The sequence below is a fragment of the Bombus terrestris genome, chromosome 3 (assembly GCF_910591885.1).
Source record: "Bombus terrestris chromosome 3, iyBomTerr1.2, whole genome shotgun sequence".
Taxonomy (NCBI): Eukaryota; Metazoa; Arthropoda; class Insecta; order Hymenoptera; family Apidae; genus Bombus; species Bombus terrestris.
The window spans coordinates 8,964,881-8,982,538 of record NC_063271.1 but is presented as its reverse complement, the minus strand read 5'-3'; the positions used below and the strand labels follow the sequence as shown (position 1 = coordinate 8,982,538).

At 34.7% G+C, this 17,658-nt stretch overlaps 2 protein-coding genes across 10 annotated transcripts in view; one reads left to right on the top strand and one right to left on the bottom strand.

Moving 5' to 3' along the window:
- Nucleotides 1-17,658, bottom strand: part of LOC100643315 (mitoguardin) — a 43,120-nt gene that overhangs the window by 3,114 nt on the left and 22,348 nt on the right. The window contains exons 1-5 of one of the 4 annotated variants that reach the window (XM_020868423.2): nt 4,108-4,495; nt 2,700-2,887; nt 1,143-1,330; nt 284-421; nt 56-168 (exon numbers count right to left, since the gene is read on the bottom strand). In XM_020868423.2, coding sequence (XP_020724082.1) covers nt 56-168; nt 284-421; nt 1,143-1,330; nt 2,700-2,835 — 575 coding nt within the window. In that variant the 5' untranslated portion in view covers nt 2,836-2,887; nt 4,108-4,495. The other 3 variants (XM_048404170.1, XM_048404169.1, XM_003394401.4) reach the window with 3 other exon arrangements.
- LOC100643438 (protein unzipped) overlaps nt 4,363-17,658 on the top strand; it is a 32,346-nt gene continuing 19,050 nt past the window's right edge. Inside the window, exon 1 of one of the 6 annotated variants that reach the window (XM_003394402.4) lies at nt 4,363-4,482. Coding sequence is in view for 1 of the 6 variants with exons in the window: in XM_012320997.3 (XP_012176387.1) it covers nt 17,589-17,594 (6 nt within the window). In the remaining 5 variants the exon portion in view is untranslated. Of the gene's footprint in view, nt 4,483-4,633; nt 4,881-13,768; nt 14,040-14,496; nt 14,581-17,573; nt 17,595-17,658 lie in introns of those variants that run through there. The other 5 variants (XM_012320998.3, XM_048404174.1, XM_048404173.1 and 2 more) reach the window with 5 other exon arrangements.

Below are 17,658 nucleotides of genomic sequence, written 5' to 3'. Positions count from 1 at the left end.
AAGCATATAAATTTCTACGTTTTTAAATATATCGTAAAAATTAAAAAAAATTTACCTGCATAAAATGCTTTTGTCTTCGTGTTGTTTGAGTGCAGCGTGATATAATTTTTGTTTTTCAAAGTGCGGGAAAAATTCGGAGAATTCTTCAAATTCCCGTAAATCTGCTACCTATATTAATATTATATGTATATTTAAGTAAAAAAAAGAAATAATTTAATATCTATGTAAAAATATAGAATAAAATAATATGATATGCAAGTAAAAAAATAAGATCTAAATTTACCCCATCACGTGCAGATTCAAAAGATTCTGGAGAAGACGCAGCATCTGCTTTATCCTTACCGGATATCCTACTACCTATGTTCGAAGGTTTGTGACTATCTATACTTTCCTCATCTTCATTCCGGAACAATACCGAATGCTGTAAAAATGTAAACTTATTACTTTGCCAAGCTATAATTTATTTTTATATTGTACGCGACATTAGAATTCAATTATTGATAAGATTATCAATTAAAATGTAGTTAATATAATTGTAAGATCATTTTATATGCTTAGATTTGAATGAACGCAGTAGCGATGCCGTGAACTTCCTATGCAATAATTCTTCTTTGCTTGTTGTTAGGTCAAGTAACTCATTGCACTAATTACTCTAGTCAGTTATCATTTAAATTGGATTAATTCTTGCATTTTTTTACACGGCGAAAAAGCAATTGATGAGTGCAGTAGAATGGAATGGTATAGAGTGACATAGAAAAGATTTCAGAAGTATAAAATTTTCAGTGTCATCGGTAAACCTGTCTTAACAATTTCTAAAATAATCTTTAATAACATATTCTAAAATGAGAATACTTATAATTAAACATTTCCAAAATATTTTATAATAAACGTATTTTATTTTCAACAACAAAATAAATTACAGGACTTTCCAGAGCTACCAGCAAAATTGCATCAATAATACTTAAAATAATTTTTATAGGATACTGTAGAATGAGTATAATTAGATATCTATAAAATATCCTGTAATAGACAGCCATTTTTCCATTTTCAATGATAAAATAACATCAGAGATAAGTGAGATTTATTTGAGTAATGAAAAGGAAAGGAAAATACAGTACAGATAGCAGAACAGATATGGTTACCTGGTCGATAAAAAGGAGTTCTGCATGACTCTGAACTTGATAACCCATATCAAGGAGTTCTTGCACATCTTGCGTAAATGCCGCATCCGCTGCCGACGGTAATGCGAGTGTACCATTACTGAATGAAGAGCTGAACGCCGTAAGAGCATCCTCCCAGCAATAGAGAGCTTTTTCCAAAGCCTCCAATCCTGCATCATTAAGTTACATCGTTTTACATTTGTCAATTTTCATTCTCCTCTTCGGAGTATACCACGCAAATGACGAATTCGAACTCGTTTAATTCGTTCTGAGAAACACTTCTACACAATACACGAAAGAGGTCCACGTATGTACAGTTGTAAATTGCAAAAAAATATACTTTATATTTGCGATATTATTAATTAGCAAATATTTTAATTTTTATTTTATTCACACACATTAGACTAAACTGCAGATATTTATTTACAGAGTATTTAAATGTACATAATGTATACACATTATATAAAATATCTATAGTAAAAGATTCTTTATAATATTTGAAGGATGAAGCAAATTATTATGTAGTTTATGTTTCTTTGAATATATTCATAAAAATATTAGTTTGTATAAACATCCGTAGTTTAATTTACAATCGAAGCAAAGACGAAAGGTATAGGATAAATTAATACTTTCAGAATCAATCGATTACTTCTATCGTTGTGCTGTTAAAATTTAGAACATTGCTTTATCTACGGTCTACGCTGCAAACACATTTTCTTTGAGTTATTGGAATTATCAACTTAATAATCTTTGCTCAGTTACAAGTTATAAGTTACAAGGTTTCATACTAATAAATTTTCTTGCATTATAGTTTGCATTAACGAAACAAATGAAATTTTAGAAATTAAAAGTTATTAAATTATTCTATTTGATGCAAGTTGTAAAATTGTGAGTAAAAGTTCTATAATCTTGTAACTTACTGAATCACGAATATTATTACATAGTTCGTAAATTATTATGCAAGAGGGTGGCAAGTGCAAAAAGAAATAATAAAGAAAGATATATATATATATATATTAAGCAAAACCTTTGAATTCTATATTGATAAATAATAAAATTCAATAATAAAATTCGATATAAATATATGCATAAATGAATAAAGTAAAAAAATTGCAGGTAACATAACATAATTTATATTAATATAAAATATACTAGAATCATAAATAAAGAAATATTATCTCTAAGAAAATGGAAATCTGACGAATTAATTTATCTCCCCGCTTAACAGACTAGTAATCATTGAGAAACAACTGTACAATTTAGAAAATGCAATCTTCTTGAAACATGAACGGGATGAAGAGCAACTAGTTCGGATTAGAAAGATGCAGATAGCGAAATGCATGTTTTCAGACAACCAGGAAATGCTTTGACGGAAAGAAGCTTCAGACGAGCGTCGCGACTCCGGTACTTGGCATTCGCACAAGAGGCAAAGGTAAGTTCAACGACTGATTTTGCAACGGCAGAAAATTTACAGATGAGAGACCCTGTTGGTCGGCGTGTCAACCAGTCAGCAAAGAGTAAGGGGTTGAGAGCACCTACTTAACGTTGTCACACTGTCGCAGGATTTAAATTCCGAGTCGGTGACGACATTCTCCGTATTCAACGTTTTGCCAGTCATAAATCGGCGCGCATACGCCGAAATTCGCCACGAGAACGGAAACCGTATACGCGCCATCACCAATTAAGACGAGTACACATGTCCAAAAGGTGCTGGCATTATTTTCAATCTGAGACAAGAATAAACTTTGTATCTACATCAATGGCTGTCTATAAAGTTCATTATAATACTAGTATGGATATAAATATTGTATCAATTTACGTTAACAAGCCGAATAGTTTGAAGTAATTCTTACTAACATATATACAGTCGAGGACAAAAATAAATGGACAAGTAGTAGAAGTAGATATCAAGAAGTTTAATCGAAGTAGTACTAGTGTTATACACTTTAGTTTTATTTATTACATATCTGTATAGTACATTGATTATTTATGCTAGTAAATAATTGAAATTAATTATTTCCATTTTTATGTAAACAAGTCGTATTCAACGAAACTTCATTAATACCTATTTCCACTACCTGTTCGTTTATTTTTCTCCCCAAATTTTTTGTGTATATACTTGTATCGAATGAAATTTACGTACATAGAAATTACGTGGATACTTGAGTATAAATAATATACTTGATATAGCAGAGGCATCAATGAATAGATCCGTTATTAAGGCTTATTTTAACTGCTTTAGCCTCGGATAAAGGGAATACATATAGAGGAAAAAAATATATGCAACAGAGGGAGTAATGTTGGGGTGCCTTCCAGTGACGTATCTATGCAAGCATAAATTTGATTCATTCTCGTGAATTTCATCAGCTTTCGTATAAAAAAGATAAATTTTGTTATTGGAAAACATAACAAATAACTTAAATGGTTCTCTATAAAATATTTCAGCTACGTAAAATTATATATAAAATTAAAAAGTTCAAACATTCTACGAATATTTGTAGCTGTAAACTGTATTCTCACGGAAGATATGTATCGGCGTTTCGTTAAATTTAATTTCCTTTCATCATTGGTCAAATAACATACTGATGCTAATATTATAATTAATAACTTAATTGCTAATTGTAAAGAATTGCCTAATTATACATATGTTCATAGTATACACAAATTCAACTTACACTTCCAAAATGTATGAACTATTAAAAAAGGAAACTGGAATATGATTTTAAATCCACCTTCTCTTCATGGTATTCGCTAATTCTAAGTTTCATCCCTATCAGATACCAGTGGTACATCCTTATACATATTATATTACCTATAAAACTTACTGACAAAGTCATACGAAAAACCTAGGATATTCTGTATATGCAATATAAAAGCGGAAAATTCAACAGAAAATTCGTGAATCGAAAAGGAAGATAACCTAGTAAACGGCACAAACGGTACAAACCATGGTACTCAGATTCGCGGCAAGTGGAAGTGAAATATCCTTTATTTAACGAAGATAGAGATTTCGTACGAGTATTGGACGAGGAGAGGTTTTCGTGCAGCTGGCTACCCCTTGAGAATTCTCGCAACCCCCATTAGAGGAAAAGATACACCCTGAAGAATCCAGCACTGGCGATGCTGCCGGATGGTTGGCGTCAATAATACCAAAGTGACGTAATCCTTTTGGAGGTTCGTTATTGGAGGATGTGTCATCCAATGGGGAGGGGTCGATACGGCAGCTGGGAGGCGCGCGCGGTCTCAAAGTGTGCTCCAGGCACGCGTTGCGGCACCGAGGTTCGGCGCGCTAGTAGTGCACTGCTGGAATCACCACGACGAGGTAGGTTACAGAAGGCGATATAAAGAAGAGAAAGAGAGAACGCGAAAGCAACGGGTGATAGAGAAGGATCAAGTTAGATCGAGTGAGCGCGCAGAGAAAGAAGGAAGGGTGGGACACACACTCTGTAGTCCTCGCGCTAGCGTCAGTTATTCGGCTTGCCGCTTGCTTGGCGGGTGTAGTGCGCTTCTATATTCTTCAACGATTGCTACGGCAGGCCGTTGACACGCGAATATTTTTTAACGTATCAAATACATAAATATTCCATAACGCATTGTCGTTCTGTTACGCGACAACAGAATAAAACTTTGGACAACACCTAGTGCCATACCGCGTAATCCCCGTGTCCCCTTGATGCCATTTGGACTCGCTCGCATTATTTGGATTAAGATAATGCAATAGTAAGTACGACTGTTTCCTTCTCTACGATTATTGAACGCTCCTGGCTAGGGGTTTCTTTGAAAAATGCCTCACTGTAACAACATTGTGCATTATAAGGGATCTCGAGTCTTCTCATCAATACTAGATAATTTGTAATTTTTTGATAAAAATTATATAAATTTACCACCTTGAAAAATTTTCTATGGTTTTTCGTAAAGTATATGGATAAAGGCTTGGATTTACCCTTACGTTATGTACTTTTTCCTACGTCTTTCATTTTGTTCTCTTCGAACCTTCATATTCCAATCGTCTAAATGTAATGCTAAAATGTGACTGTTATATTTCTTCCAAATAGCATTAAATAGTATTATTATTACTATTACAAAAGTATTGTACTTGTATTATAATATTTCTCTAAATAAGAAGTTGATAGTTGCCGACTTTCGGCTAGGAAATTAATCGATGCGAGCGAACAGCGTAGTAGGGGAAATGAAAGATTTCAAAATATTGCGTGATTTCCGATAGGATGAACGACACCACGAACATCTAGGGATATTATAACGTTCGGTATCTTTTTAAAAGGGGAATTGGTCTGTCTCTGTAATTGTTCAAGATCAGGTATATCTTCGGTATAGGTCAAGTTCAGGGGTCAATACCTTGTATCCGTTGAATCTCGAATAAAAGTGAATGCCGTAAATGTAGCAATAGCACCGCGTACCAGCAGATCGATGGAGGTGCCTGGTGCGCTGGTGAACTTGGAAATTTCCCTAGCACACGCGCACTTCCTGCACCCGTGATATTTGCGTATCCGTTATATACACCTTGCCCTATACGAAGTTCTCTGTACACATATGTGCTTCTATTAAATCTTAAAGTACAGCAGGCGTCTCGGAACACGATGCATAGAGAGTATTTGACGAGTGACTCACCGCAATTTAGGCGTATTGTGTGCAAAATGTGAAGGATGTTAATCCGGTCGAGTAACTTCCTCATATCCTGACATACGGAATAATGAAATTGAAACGAATTTCTGTGAAGAATTAAATATATGGTGAAACCGAAATTCCTAGAGTGAAATCAATGAACCTGAAAGAGGTCCATTCACATTTATATGCTAACCTAATCTAAAAAGGACCAACATTGCGTTAACGTTGTTGCAATGTTGAAACGCTTGTTGAAATATTTCTCGTCTCCAATGTTTTTAGTTCATCTATGTTATTGAATTCTGTTCTTTAATATTATTATTATAAAAGGAAATTTCATTAAAGTGTTACTTAAATATTTCTTTCTTTTTCCATCTAGATCTTACAGTTTAGGAAGTTTTGAAGAAATTTAGAAACTTACACGACCATAATAGTTACTTTTTTTCTTACATTTTAAATATTTTGTTTGTTTCTGATTTGCATAACGAGCGTCTGCAAGATATCTATTATAGCAATAGACTTTTATACCTTGATGAGAGAATATGTAAATTACTTGACATTTTTCAATAATTATGCGTTTGCGCAACTTTCATGCATTATTTCCATACTTGATCCTTAACAGGTTAATGCGAAGGACTAGAATTTATTCATTTTATTTATGTTATGAAAATTTCATTTTATTGCAATGAGATCGGCTTGTAAGAAAAAATCGAAGAACTTATACAAAAGTAAGGAGTAATTTTGTTATTTTGCAATTCGATTGCAATTGATAATAGTGGCTTTCAATAAAGGTCGTACGATTTCGATTGGAACAGTTTGCTGGAATTTTCCGCGTTTTAACACTTTCGTATCACTTTTCACCATGAAAAAGAGAAAATAATAGCGCTCGATATCATAATGCTGATAATACACATGCATAATCGAATAATACCTACGCTCGGTTATGTTAATGAAGATGCACACCGTCGCATATTGAAAGGAGCATGATTGCGAGTTTCATGAATAATATCCTGATAATACTAACATGCCAAAGATTTACTACATTTTCTCGATCGATCACTTTCATGACGAATATTATTGTATCGTTTGATATTATCCGTCATTGGAAATGAAATTACTATTAAACAAACAGAGATGTTCCTTTAATTTACTATTCAAGTAATAGAAGATCGAATTTATTATTATTACTATCTATTTATAATTGTCAAAAATTTAGCATTTTTTCTATGTCGTTAGAAAATTTAATGTTACTATTATTTTTAATTTGCTATTTAAACATTTCTTCAATTTACTATGCAAGCAGTGCAAATGAGGAAATATACTAAACTTAGCACTGTCACAACATTTCTATGATTGTGAAAAATTTAGTCTTGCTAATATTTTTCTATAATTGCTAACAATTTACTATCTCTCCATAATAGAATATTTCTCTGCAATTGTGGAATTCTGTTTGAAACTTCTATTGAAACTATTAATTTGTTCGTGACATGGTAACGTGTTGAATCTCTGCCAAAGCAGCGACTGAATATTGCGAAAATAGGGGTGATGTAAATGGATGAACCGGCATTCGAAAAAAAATCCATTACAATGGAACGGACTGATAGAACGAAACACAAACTGATGTTCCGAAGCAGCGACCCAGTTACATAGGCACCACCTATAGGCAACGACCTGATAGTACCTCCTATACTGACAATTTCTTAGATCTAATCTGATGTCTGTGTGTAAACAAATTCTTAACGATCGTTTCATAATAACGACTCTAAGAACAAAGTAGTTAAAAAAAGGGGAGATGAACAGAGGACGAAATTATTCAGAAGCCGAACGGAATCTTGAAGAATTGAACAGCTGTGACTGAACAGAAGTGAAATCAATCACGTTGATTAAAAAATATTCCACTCTCTTAAGTCCGGCTTGAAATAATTAAAAAAGTAATAAACAAAAAGCTAAATAAAGAAAATAAATCGACCATTCGAACAATCTTATCCAATACAAAACATCCTTATGAAATTTTCAATTCCACATATTGCTATTTGTTGGATTAAAAGGTTGAAGCGAAGAAGAAAGTAAAAGTGGAAATTATTAATAAACCAGGTGAAACCTTCAGAAGTTGATCATGCGAGGAACCTGTGTACGCAATTACGTCACTTTTTAAAATTTCACGTATTTCGTGTTTGGAAGAGATCTGAGATGGAAAAAAATTTAGAAAATAGGATCGAAGAGGGGCTTGAAAGGGAGGAGACAGAATTATTAATAAACCAGACTATTAAAAATCGATCATGCAAGACGTTCACGTGACACGCGTGATGACCTGTCGATACGACAAAAATTTCACTACAGATCACTAACAAGATACATGATATGATCGTGTCGGTTATTAGGTAATAGTGGATCCCCTGTCGAGGATGCTTTGACCCTGATGAGGCTAATAAAAGTGACATCATTATCGCTTGCCGCAACGAGCTTTTAACCTACGTGGTTCGCTCTGATTTTCATAATCTGGTTCGCATCATCGTGGATGCTCTACCCCCCATTAGTCGTTGTCTCTTCAGTTAGCGCCGCGGTATGACAAATAGAGAAAGTTTGCTCTTCTTTCTTTTCACATTCTTCTCACTTAAGATCTGGAGGAAGGCTAGCGTTCGATAATCTTTCACAAAATCAAATATTGATATAACTGTATGGCAATTAACTCATTAAGGGGATTAAACAATGAAATAATGTGTAAAAATTGCATAAATGCAACGTTATTAAAACCAACAGAAGGCCACTATAAATCAGAATGCACAGAAAGTAGTACCATAATTTGAAGAGGAAATAGTTTATCACAGAGCTATGAAATCATTCAATTTTTTTCAAATTTTATAAAATTATAAAATCCAAATGGAATAAGAAACAATAACGAATAAATATCGAGGAAATTAGAATTCTTTGTCATAATCATAATGTGAATTCACTAATGTGAATTAACTAAAATGAAATTGCAAAATGAATGTCTTAACGGAACGTTGGTCCTTGATTGGTTAAAAAAAGAATATTTAATCTTTCCAATTATTCATCTTTCAACAGAAAACTTCATAGGCGTTGTTTTCAATTAAGTTATATTCTATTTTTTAAACATTGTCAAGTAGGGGTTGTCTATAAATCACAGACGATCGTTTCATCGACAATGTTTTCATTGACACGATTTCACTGACACCGAGTTCATCGCCGATGTTTATTTATCAAGACGCTGAAACCATCGACAATCATTTCACTGATATCATCTCTCGCCAGCAATTATTACGTTTACCGCCATATGCTATCATCGAATATGCGTCTATATCCAAACATTCATTTCCGCGCATAAAAGAATAAAGCAGAAAAGCAAAATGATAAAAGTTACTACGACATATTGTTACTTCAACAGTAACATAAATTATACGCCGCCTCCGATTTCCATAACTTTTTAATACGTTGTCGAAATCATTATGTGGTTTTAATGGCGCGTATGCATAGTAAATCAAACCCGTGGGTGGAGGAGGGGCTCTGCCCCGTAGAAAATCTAACTTCGCCCACGTTCATTTCTATCTAAAATAAAATTTGATTTAGATTAGTTTAAATCCTTTCGCGCTGAGGGATTCAGATCCTGTCCCTTTCTCGCCCACGCTTTTACTTCATAATACACGTAGGTACATAAATTTTTAAATACACGTGCATGTATGTTCACTAACGTTTGTGAGTCACCTTTTCCGTCGAAAAGTTATAAGACGCGAGTTCTGTTGAAGTTACAAGAAATATCAGTAGCATAGATTTCAGTAAGAAACAGGAGCGAATATAGCTAAGGGTGTATAATCAACGATAATGTTTGTCGGTAATTTAGTGGCAACCTGTGAAAGAGAATGCCAAATACTTGTACTTAATACTTTTTTCATCGTTATTTCTTCAACTTAGATTTTACTTGGTCCTTAATGGGTTAAGATGTGAATTAGATGAACAGTATGACAGCATGGGCAAAAGATGTGGGCGCGGAGGGGTTAATCGACGTTGTTCATGGATAAAAATATCCAGTATCACTTTACGTGAAAGTAGTACTAATATTGTTAACTTATCCTTGCGTACACGTAGATAGATAAGCGGTTGGAGAGATTGTGGAATAGGAAGAGGGTAAAAGGTGTACGTACCCCCCACTTAGACTTTTGCCTTCGTAAAGTAGAGCGATGAAGGTCACACTGTACGAGCCACGTCAGCTGGAAAGATCCTCCGTATCTCGATAAACTCGAGGTCCAACGCCTAACACTCTGCTCTTCTTCGTGGCAAACACGAAAGTCGCACCGGAAATCCCGTTGGAGTTCCTTCGCTTCTTTCTTCGAGACAAAGTTTAGAATACTAAAGCGAGGTATACATAGAATATCAGCAGGATGGTATACAGATTCATTGTGGTTTGAGGTGGTTGAATTTATCAATCTGGAAGGTTTTCTATCTTCCTCTTAGAGCAAGTGATTTTATTTATAGTATTTATATATAGTATATATAAATATTTACAGCACAGAAAGAATTTTGTTTTGAGAAGACATTTTGTCCAGAGAATACATCTTTTCTCTCTTTTTTTTTTTAGGAATATATTTTGTACTTTTCGGAGTTTGTAAGAAGATTGTCAAGAAAGAGAACCCTCCTTAATGAATCAGAAATTATTGAATTTTTTGAGGAATTCTATCTCCTATAATTTCTATCTTCTGGTTACGAGATTTGATTTGAATTCTTCGAAGATTTTACATTTTCTTCTAATATTTCGTAAGATAACATGTCGGAAACAAGCTCCTTCGGCACCTTCTTTTTGAAAAATTAATAAATTGGAAATTACTGAATTTTCGAAAGAATTCAGCTTCCTTCAATGCTCTGATCATACGATTCCCAATTTCAAGATACATTGATTGTGAAATTTAATTTGAATCCTTTGAAATTTGTACGTAATATTTAAGAAATTTTATCAATAGACTCTTCAGCATTCCCACCCCAAAAACCTGAAAATCGCAAATAACTAAGTCTTTAAAAAATCTCTTCATCTCGCAATAATTCCATTATAAAATTGTCTGCTCTTTCTTCTGTGAGTTTCATTGGAATAACGCGAGTTCTCTGATCGGTCGAGGCACATAGTTGAACCCGCTTGAATCCATTGAACGTCATCAAGGTATTAGAGAACGTCTCTCGTGGGCGTGCGGAGTGCTTCGTACTCGGTGGAATCAGCTTGAAGTGTGGAACGAGTCGGAATTCGAGTACCTGGAAACGTTGGTACGGTGGAAAGTGGCGTAAGGTCGACGTATAAATACGTACAATGCGGCAGTGACGTTGTAATTATTCATAGAGCTGCCGTCTAGCCACGTTCAATCTACCTGACAATTCCACCGCCAACATTATCCTTCGATCGAAGTCAATTTTTAAAAAATCTCCTTCAAGCCACGAGAAACACAGTCGTTGAACGAATGGAAACTTACAACAGACCGTACCGCGACGAATCGTCTAGCGGTTTTGTTTTTAAACGGCCCTACTTACTTCTTAACGTTATATACCTCGCGATGAATCCATCGGTCGAGAATCGCGAGATGATTTCGCGTGCAAGTATGAGATGTGTTCTCTGTAAACTGTATGGCGGAGAAAGGAGTAAAGCTTGTCTTTTGACATTAAAACTATATTAGTGGACATAGCTAGATTTGCTATTATTTGAGTGGTCAAAGTAATTTTTAGAAGAATTTTTCTCCGTTTGTGTTTGCATTTGCATTTTGGAATTAGATATTTCTCGTTTTCTCTGTGGTGATCTCCACTTCCGTGTTAGCAATTCATCGAAGTAATTTAAAAAATTCAGTCGTGAATTATAATTCCTCTTTTTCCTCTTAATTCAAACAATTAAAATAATATACATACATACGTACGTAGGTATAAATATTTTGTAGATTATGGTGCTAATCATTCTAGTAGGTTCTAATTGTTGTCACGTCATGGTTTCTTTTTTTCGTATAGCTTCGCGTATACGTTTCGTAGGGTGTAAACATCAGACTTAATTGCCACGATGTGGCTTCTTGGTAGTTTTAGCCTAAACAGTAATCGAGATAGGCTCTTGGTACCTTAGAAAGACCACGTAATTTCATATTCTCTCCAAAATATTATATCATTTTTTAATTCCACAATATTATTATATAATATTATACAGTTCAATTTTATTAACATTTTGCCATATTGATAAACTGGATCGATGATTACTCGAATGAAGTTTCACCCTTGAATTTTTTTCTTTTATAAGAATTCTTAAAGAATATACATTTCATTATAAAAAGTTTTAAATGCTTGTATAACACAATAAAGATGTTGACAAGTGTCCCAGAATTTTGGAAAGGCTAGAAACGGTAAAAAAAGGTTGAACTTAAACGACCCAGTTAGGCTATGGAGTGTAAAGAAATATGTTCTTTCTACGAAGAAATACATCTGCTGAATATATAGAAATCTATACTGACACTGAAATATGCTTATTAATTTTAAAATTACGCGTATACATATTTTATTTTAAGAAGAAGATGAGGTGGAAGAAAATAAGCAAAGTAGATTATTTTATATGTATTTTGTATGTATACCATAGATCGTACCATGTGATGCATGGCATGAAAACTAGTCCGTTAATTGCATTTAGCTAGAAAGAACCTTGCCTTGAAACGGAAAACATCAGGCGCATCACACGAGTTCAAGAAGACAGCGAAACATTGTAAAACAAGATCGTGGAAATCGAGCGTTAAAAACCGGCGTCATCGGTTAGACGAGTTCAAGGAGCGCGATTCCAATCTCTCGGATCGAAATTGAAGTGGAGGATTCGTTGAATTGGATCTGAAGGACCGAGGATTGCCTCTAAAACGGCTTGAATAAACCATCCTGGAATTAAATACAAAGCTTCGTTCATATTCGATTATTCAGACGGATTTGCATCAGACACGAGATAAAAGCTAATGGGACTCATTGAATTCAATTGCATCCACCGATTCAGAACACCATAATGGAAAGATATTTAACAACTTCTGACAGAAGGAAAATGCCGATTCCAAACACGTAAAGGTAAAACGAATTAAATAGATGAAAAAGAAGAGAGAGCAAAAATCTCGCATTTAGATATTCTATAAGTATAATTTATATTTAATCATAGTATAATTGAAATATTCTGTAAATATGGGACTATTAGATACATAAAAAGAATATCTAAAATTAATCTCTTCTTTTCAAATAAAAGGCGAAGAGCCAATCGAGGACCAATTGTTGACACAGGTAAAGCTGTAGGAGGAGGAATTAGACAAAAGCCTGACACATAAATCAGTAATAATTCACAAAAGAAATTTCCATGATTTAAAAAAGAAAAGTAGTTTCTCATAGCGTTACAAGTTCTTCATAAAATTAAAGCTTAAGGCAAACGCAGAATATCAGAAGACTGAGAAGGATTACGCTGACTGAGACAATAGAAATAACGAACGATAAAATACGGAAACATTGTTGAGCGTTAAGCATACGTTGAATTAATTGATCGGCTCTGTAGAGCTATAGTTTCAAGTGTAATAAAGGGGCTAAGAAAAAAGAAGGAAGAAAGGGAAAGATATCAACTAAATGCCTGGAATTCCTTTTGATAATTATTACAGAATTAAAAGAACATAATTCAATAATGCAAGTTAATTGAAAAAAAGAAAAGAACTACAAATGAAATATCATACTGACGAAATGTTGAGCCTTAACGGGTTAAAAATATGATTTTACGTATGACTACTTCCAAACATAGTCCTCTTCCGAGTGACATCAATGTCCACGATGAGAAGAGAGGGGGTCTTGCTAGGCATAAACTGGTGGTTCAATTTTCAATGCACTCACGGGCAATCGAGGGACGGAAATGAGTTTAACAATGACTGCGGAGAGACGATCCGGTTGCATAGGTGCCCTTGACAGTGATAAATAGATACTGCAGCCGGCAGTCGCCTTGTCGACTAGGATATTCATATCTCGCCATTTGTATCAGTTCCTTTTCGGTGATCGGTTTCGTTATATTACAATCTGTTACCTCGTGATGCAATCACATTTAAAAGAAATACAAATTCACGTGTTGTCGCTTTTATCACTTAGTACCAGCCAACTTACCGTATTACGGTAATAACTATAAAATCGCAAATAAACGACTGTTTGTACGTTCGTTTCATAAACACAGGGTGTCTCAATAATCACGGTAAAAATGGCAAGGGAGTGATCCTACGTGAAGAGGTAAGTTGGAAATATAGAATAGAGCTTCTTCATACGACGCTTCGTTCCTGAGAAAATCAAATTTGAAAATTGATCAAACGCCAGTTTTACAGATACCAGTTTCCCGCTACATCTGTTCAAATTACGTCCTCTGGAAAACGAGGACTTAAATGGACAAATTCCATTCGACGTTTTTTACTTACTCTTGCATGTAGAATAACTACGTGCCGATTGTTCACTCATATCCAATCAATCAGTCAAACTCGCGTTATACTAGACAAATGTCGAAATTCGATTTTCTTGAGAACTAAGCCTTTTCGACGAAGAATTTTATTCTACATTTTCGTCTTAATTTTGAACATCGGACCATTCCCTAGTCGAAAGTACTATATTACGTGGCATATTAGACACCCTGTATAAAAATATATAACTATATAGAAATTGAAAGTTTTTGCTGATAATAATAATAATAATGAAATGCAACGCAGTCGGTTCTGAACGATAAATACCGTTTTTTTTCCCGTCAATTTGGTAATTTTACTGGAAGGACAGATGAATATCGGTACGTAATAGCGAGAGAAATTTCACAAATAGAAATTGGTGATTGTTCGAGAGGTTTTTTGGGTCAAGGGAACTCTACGATTCACGGAATCGGTATAGTAAATAACTATACCAGAATGACCTTAAGTCGCCAGCATTTTACATCTTGTTCCGCGATGTCGAGTGTCCAATTGTCAGCAATGATAAAATATTCTCGCATCATTACGCAATTGCAACAGTGAAAAGAAAAAAGAAAGAAAAAAAATTGATTCAGAAGCCACGTTCACATTCGTGTGACCAAAACAATGAGTAAAAAAAACCGGTATTACCGGTGGTATACTTATATAATACGTGTGCTTTATGCTCGTTCAAGTACGACTATTATGCTCATTCAAATTGTACATTATTGATTAATTGTTTTGTGCTGGCGGCGAACTTTGTGTTCTTGCGTCTCATAGCAAAACGACGAACGTTTAAGACGGATGAAATCGAGTGATCGAATAATTCTGAACCTCTGACGAATTTCAAACGATGGAGCCTGACCCATTCGTGGCACCCAATGAATCACGTACCCCTGAAGCGTATTATCGATTGCTCGGTAGCAGGAAGTTCTCATCGGGGTCAATTTTCTTGAATTCGTTCTTGACGTCTTGAGTGACTGCGTAGTTGATTTTTTATCGAGTTTTTTTTTTTTAAATAATATCCATATTTCATGATAGTATTACTCTTTGTGACTATTAACTTTTCTAATGTTGTTTCGTTCATTTTATTTAGTTATTATATTATATTATATATCCATCTATTATCAAATATTCGTTGGATTCGTTGGACATATTAATTATACAATTTACGTATATTATCATTGTATTATCATTACTTTGTCATTATATAACGTTATATACGCGTGGTCATCGAAGGAATAGTTTTTACCGAGTAACATGATAATAGGAAATTGAGACGTAATAGAATTTCATTTATTTATTCCACAATGGAACGATGAGTCACTTTCCTTGAAGATACGAGTTTTCAATACAAATATAACGATACGATTGACAGAAATAAGAGAATTCCAAGGTAGATAAATTACCCACATCCAAAAACCATAAATTACTTTGTCTTCTCGATAAATTTAATTTATCGAATAAAATACTTATCGAATTAAAGCTTCAAACTAAAAATTCCATCTGGTAGTTCTACCAAAGCTCCGGACGTCGAAACGACACAAAACCTATTAAATTGTTGATACAAAGTCAAGGACGTTGACACGACTAACTTCGTCAGTATCCTCCCTGATACAGGATTCGCTCAGTACACAATATAGACCATCTCTGAGAGAAACAAAAGTGACGAACCAGCAAAGCAGTGCAGTACAGTTCTTTGTTCCATTGTGTTTGACTGGCGACGAGGCAGGGTGTACCTGAGGTGTCTCCCCGTGACGTTTGCTTTGTGCCCGGGCAGAATTTACTTCTTCTTCGTCATTACCATAGTCTGAAGGACTTGTCGCGGCTTTTTTTCTCTCTCTCGCTTTCTTTCTTTCTACCTTTTTCCTTGCTTTCTGATACAAATAAAAGAATAACCGAGAAGGAGAGACACGTAGAATACTACGCGTGTGTGCACGTGGTTAAGAAGCAAAACCGTAAAGAAGTGTTCTTGACTCTGGCGTGGATTGTCACACGGGGGTGTTATCATGGTAACGCTGATAGCACGACCGTGGAAGGTCGATACCTTCCTCATTTGGTATTCCAAGGCAAGGGCATGCCCTATCTATCATCCTGGCATACCATCTGCGACCCCTGTTTACTTTTTCCGTTTTCGATAGTGTACAGCAGGCATAATACATGCAGGTATATGTATGTCACGATAAAAATAGAAAATTTGGAGGTTTATACGTTTACTGGACAACGCATGTATTTACGTAATATTTCTGATTCGACATAGAAATATCTGGTATTCATTGAACAAACGATGCAACAATAATAATACTATTAATATCGTGATAATTGATAAATATTGTATAATGAATATTAATAGCGTTCTTCCAAAGTAAAATGTCCTGTCTGACATCTTTTCATTATTCAAGGTATTTTGAATTATTCCACGTCCTCGTGTTTTTTACCTCCTACATGATGTCATATCATACAGGTTGTTACGAACCAATGGTTCGATATTTTAAATTGAATGAGGAGACGGCACAAAGGAGCCGACGAAGCTCTTCAGTTCCAATAGTAAAATTTTACGTTTCACTGCTCGTAAGATATACATTGATTTATCGAATCAATGAATGAAATAAACGTACACGGTGAACATCTTATTGCAAGAAAAGTAAATTCGGAATATACAATGAAATGAAGATCACGAGAAAGAAATATGACGAGTACAATTTTGCTGATTTTCTGATTGTTAATGTTACTATGATCGAATAGGAAAATACTAATTTGACATGATCGAAAATGGAAACAACCTGTCAGCGTCAAACGTATGCCTTTTAAAAATAGTCGATAAAAATGGTCTTAAAAAGTGTCGTTATACGTTCAGTTAATAATCCTATTAACTGGCTAAATATATATATTTGCTGAATTAATGCATTAACCGTAACATACATATACATATGTACTTGTAATGTGTGGTTATGCGATGCAGGAAGTGCGTTATCAAACAACGCAACAGCGGTGCAATTGCAATAAGTAGCCCGTTAACGCGGTCGACGTTGGAAAATTTCAGCAATTTTTCTATCAGACACGACAGAACGATTTTCTCACGCGAAGAAATTATTTAATCAACACTGACGGATTATATAAATTCGAGAGCTGGTCACGCGTTTCATGAACCGGGCCGTTTGTGAACTGTAACGTGGCGCGAAATCGAGGCTAAGTTCGTTCGGTGTACGGAACAGACCGGCTAATCTCATGAAGATCAATCTGATTATCATTTTGCTCGAACTTGAGGCCGACTTGGGAAATTGCAGCGACACGCGAACTTGCCTCAGGATGTGGCACGAATCAAAATGATCGCGACTGAGACTATTAGAAGATGGATGTAAGAATACGATTTTCTTTAAACTAGCATTCATTTCATAGTTTTTATTTTAAACGAATAATTC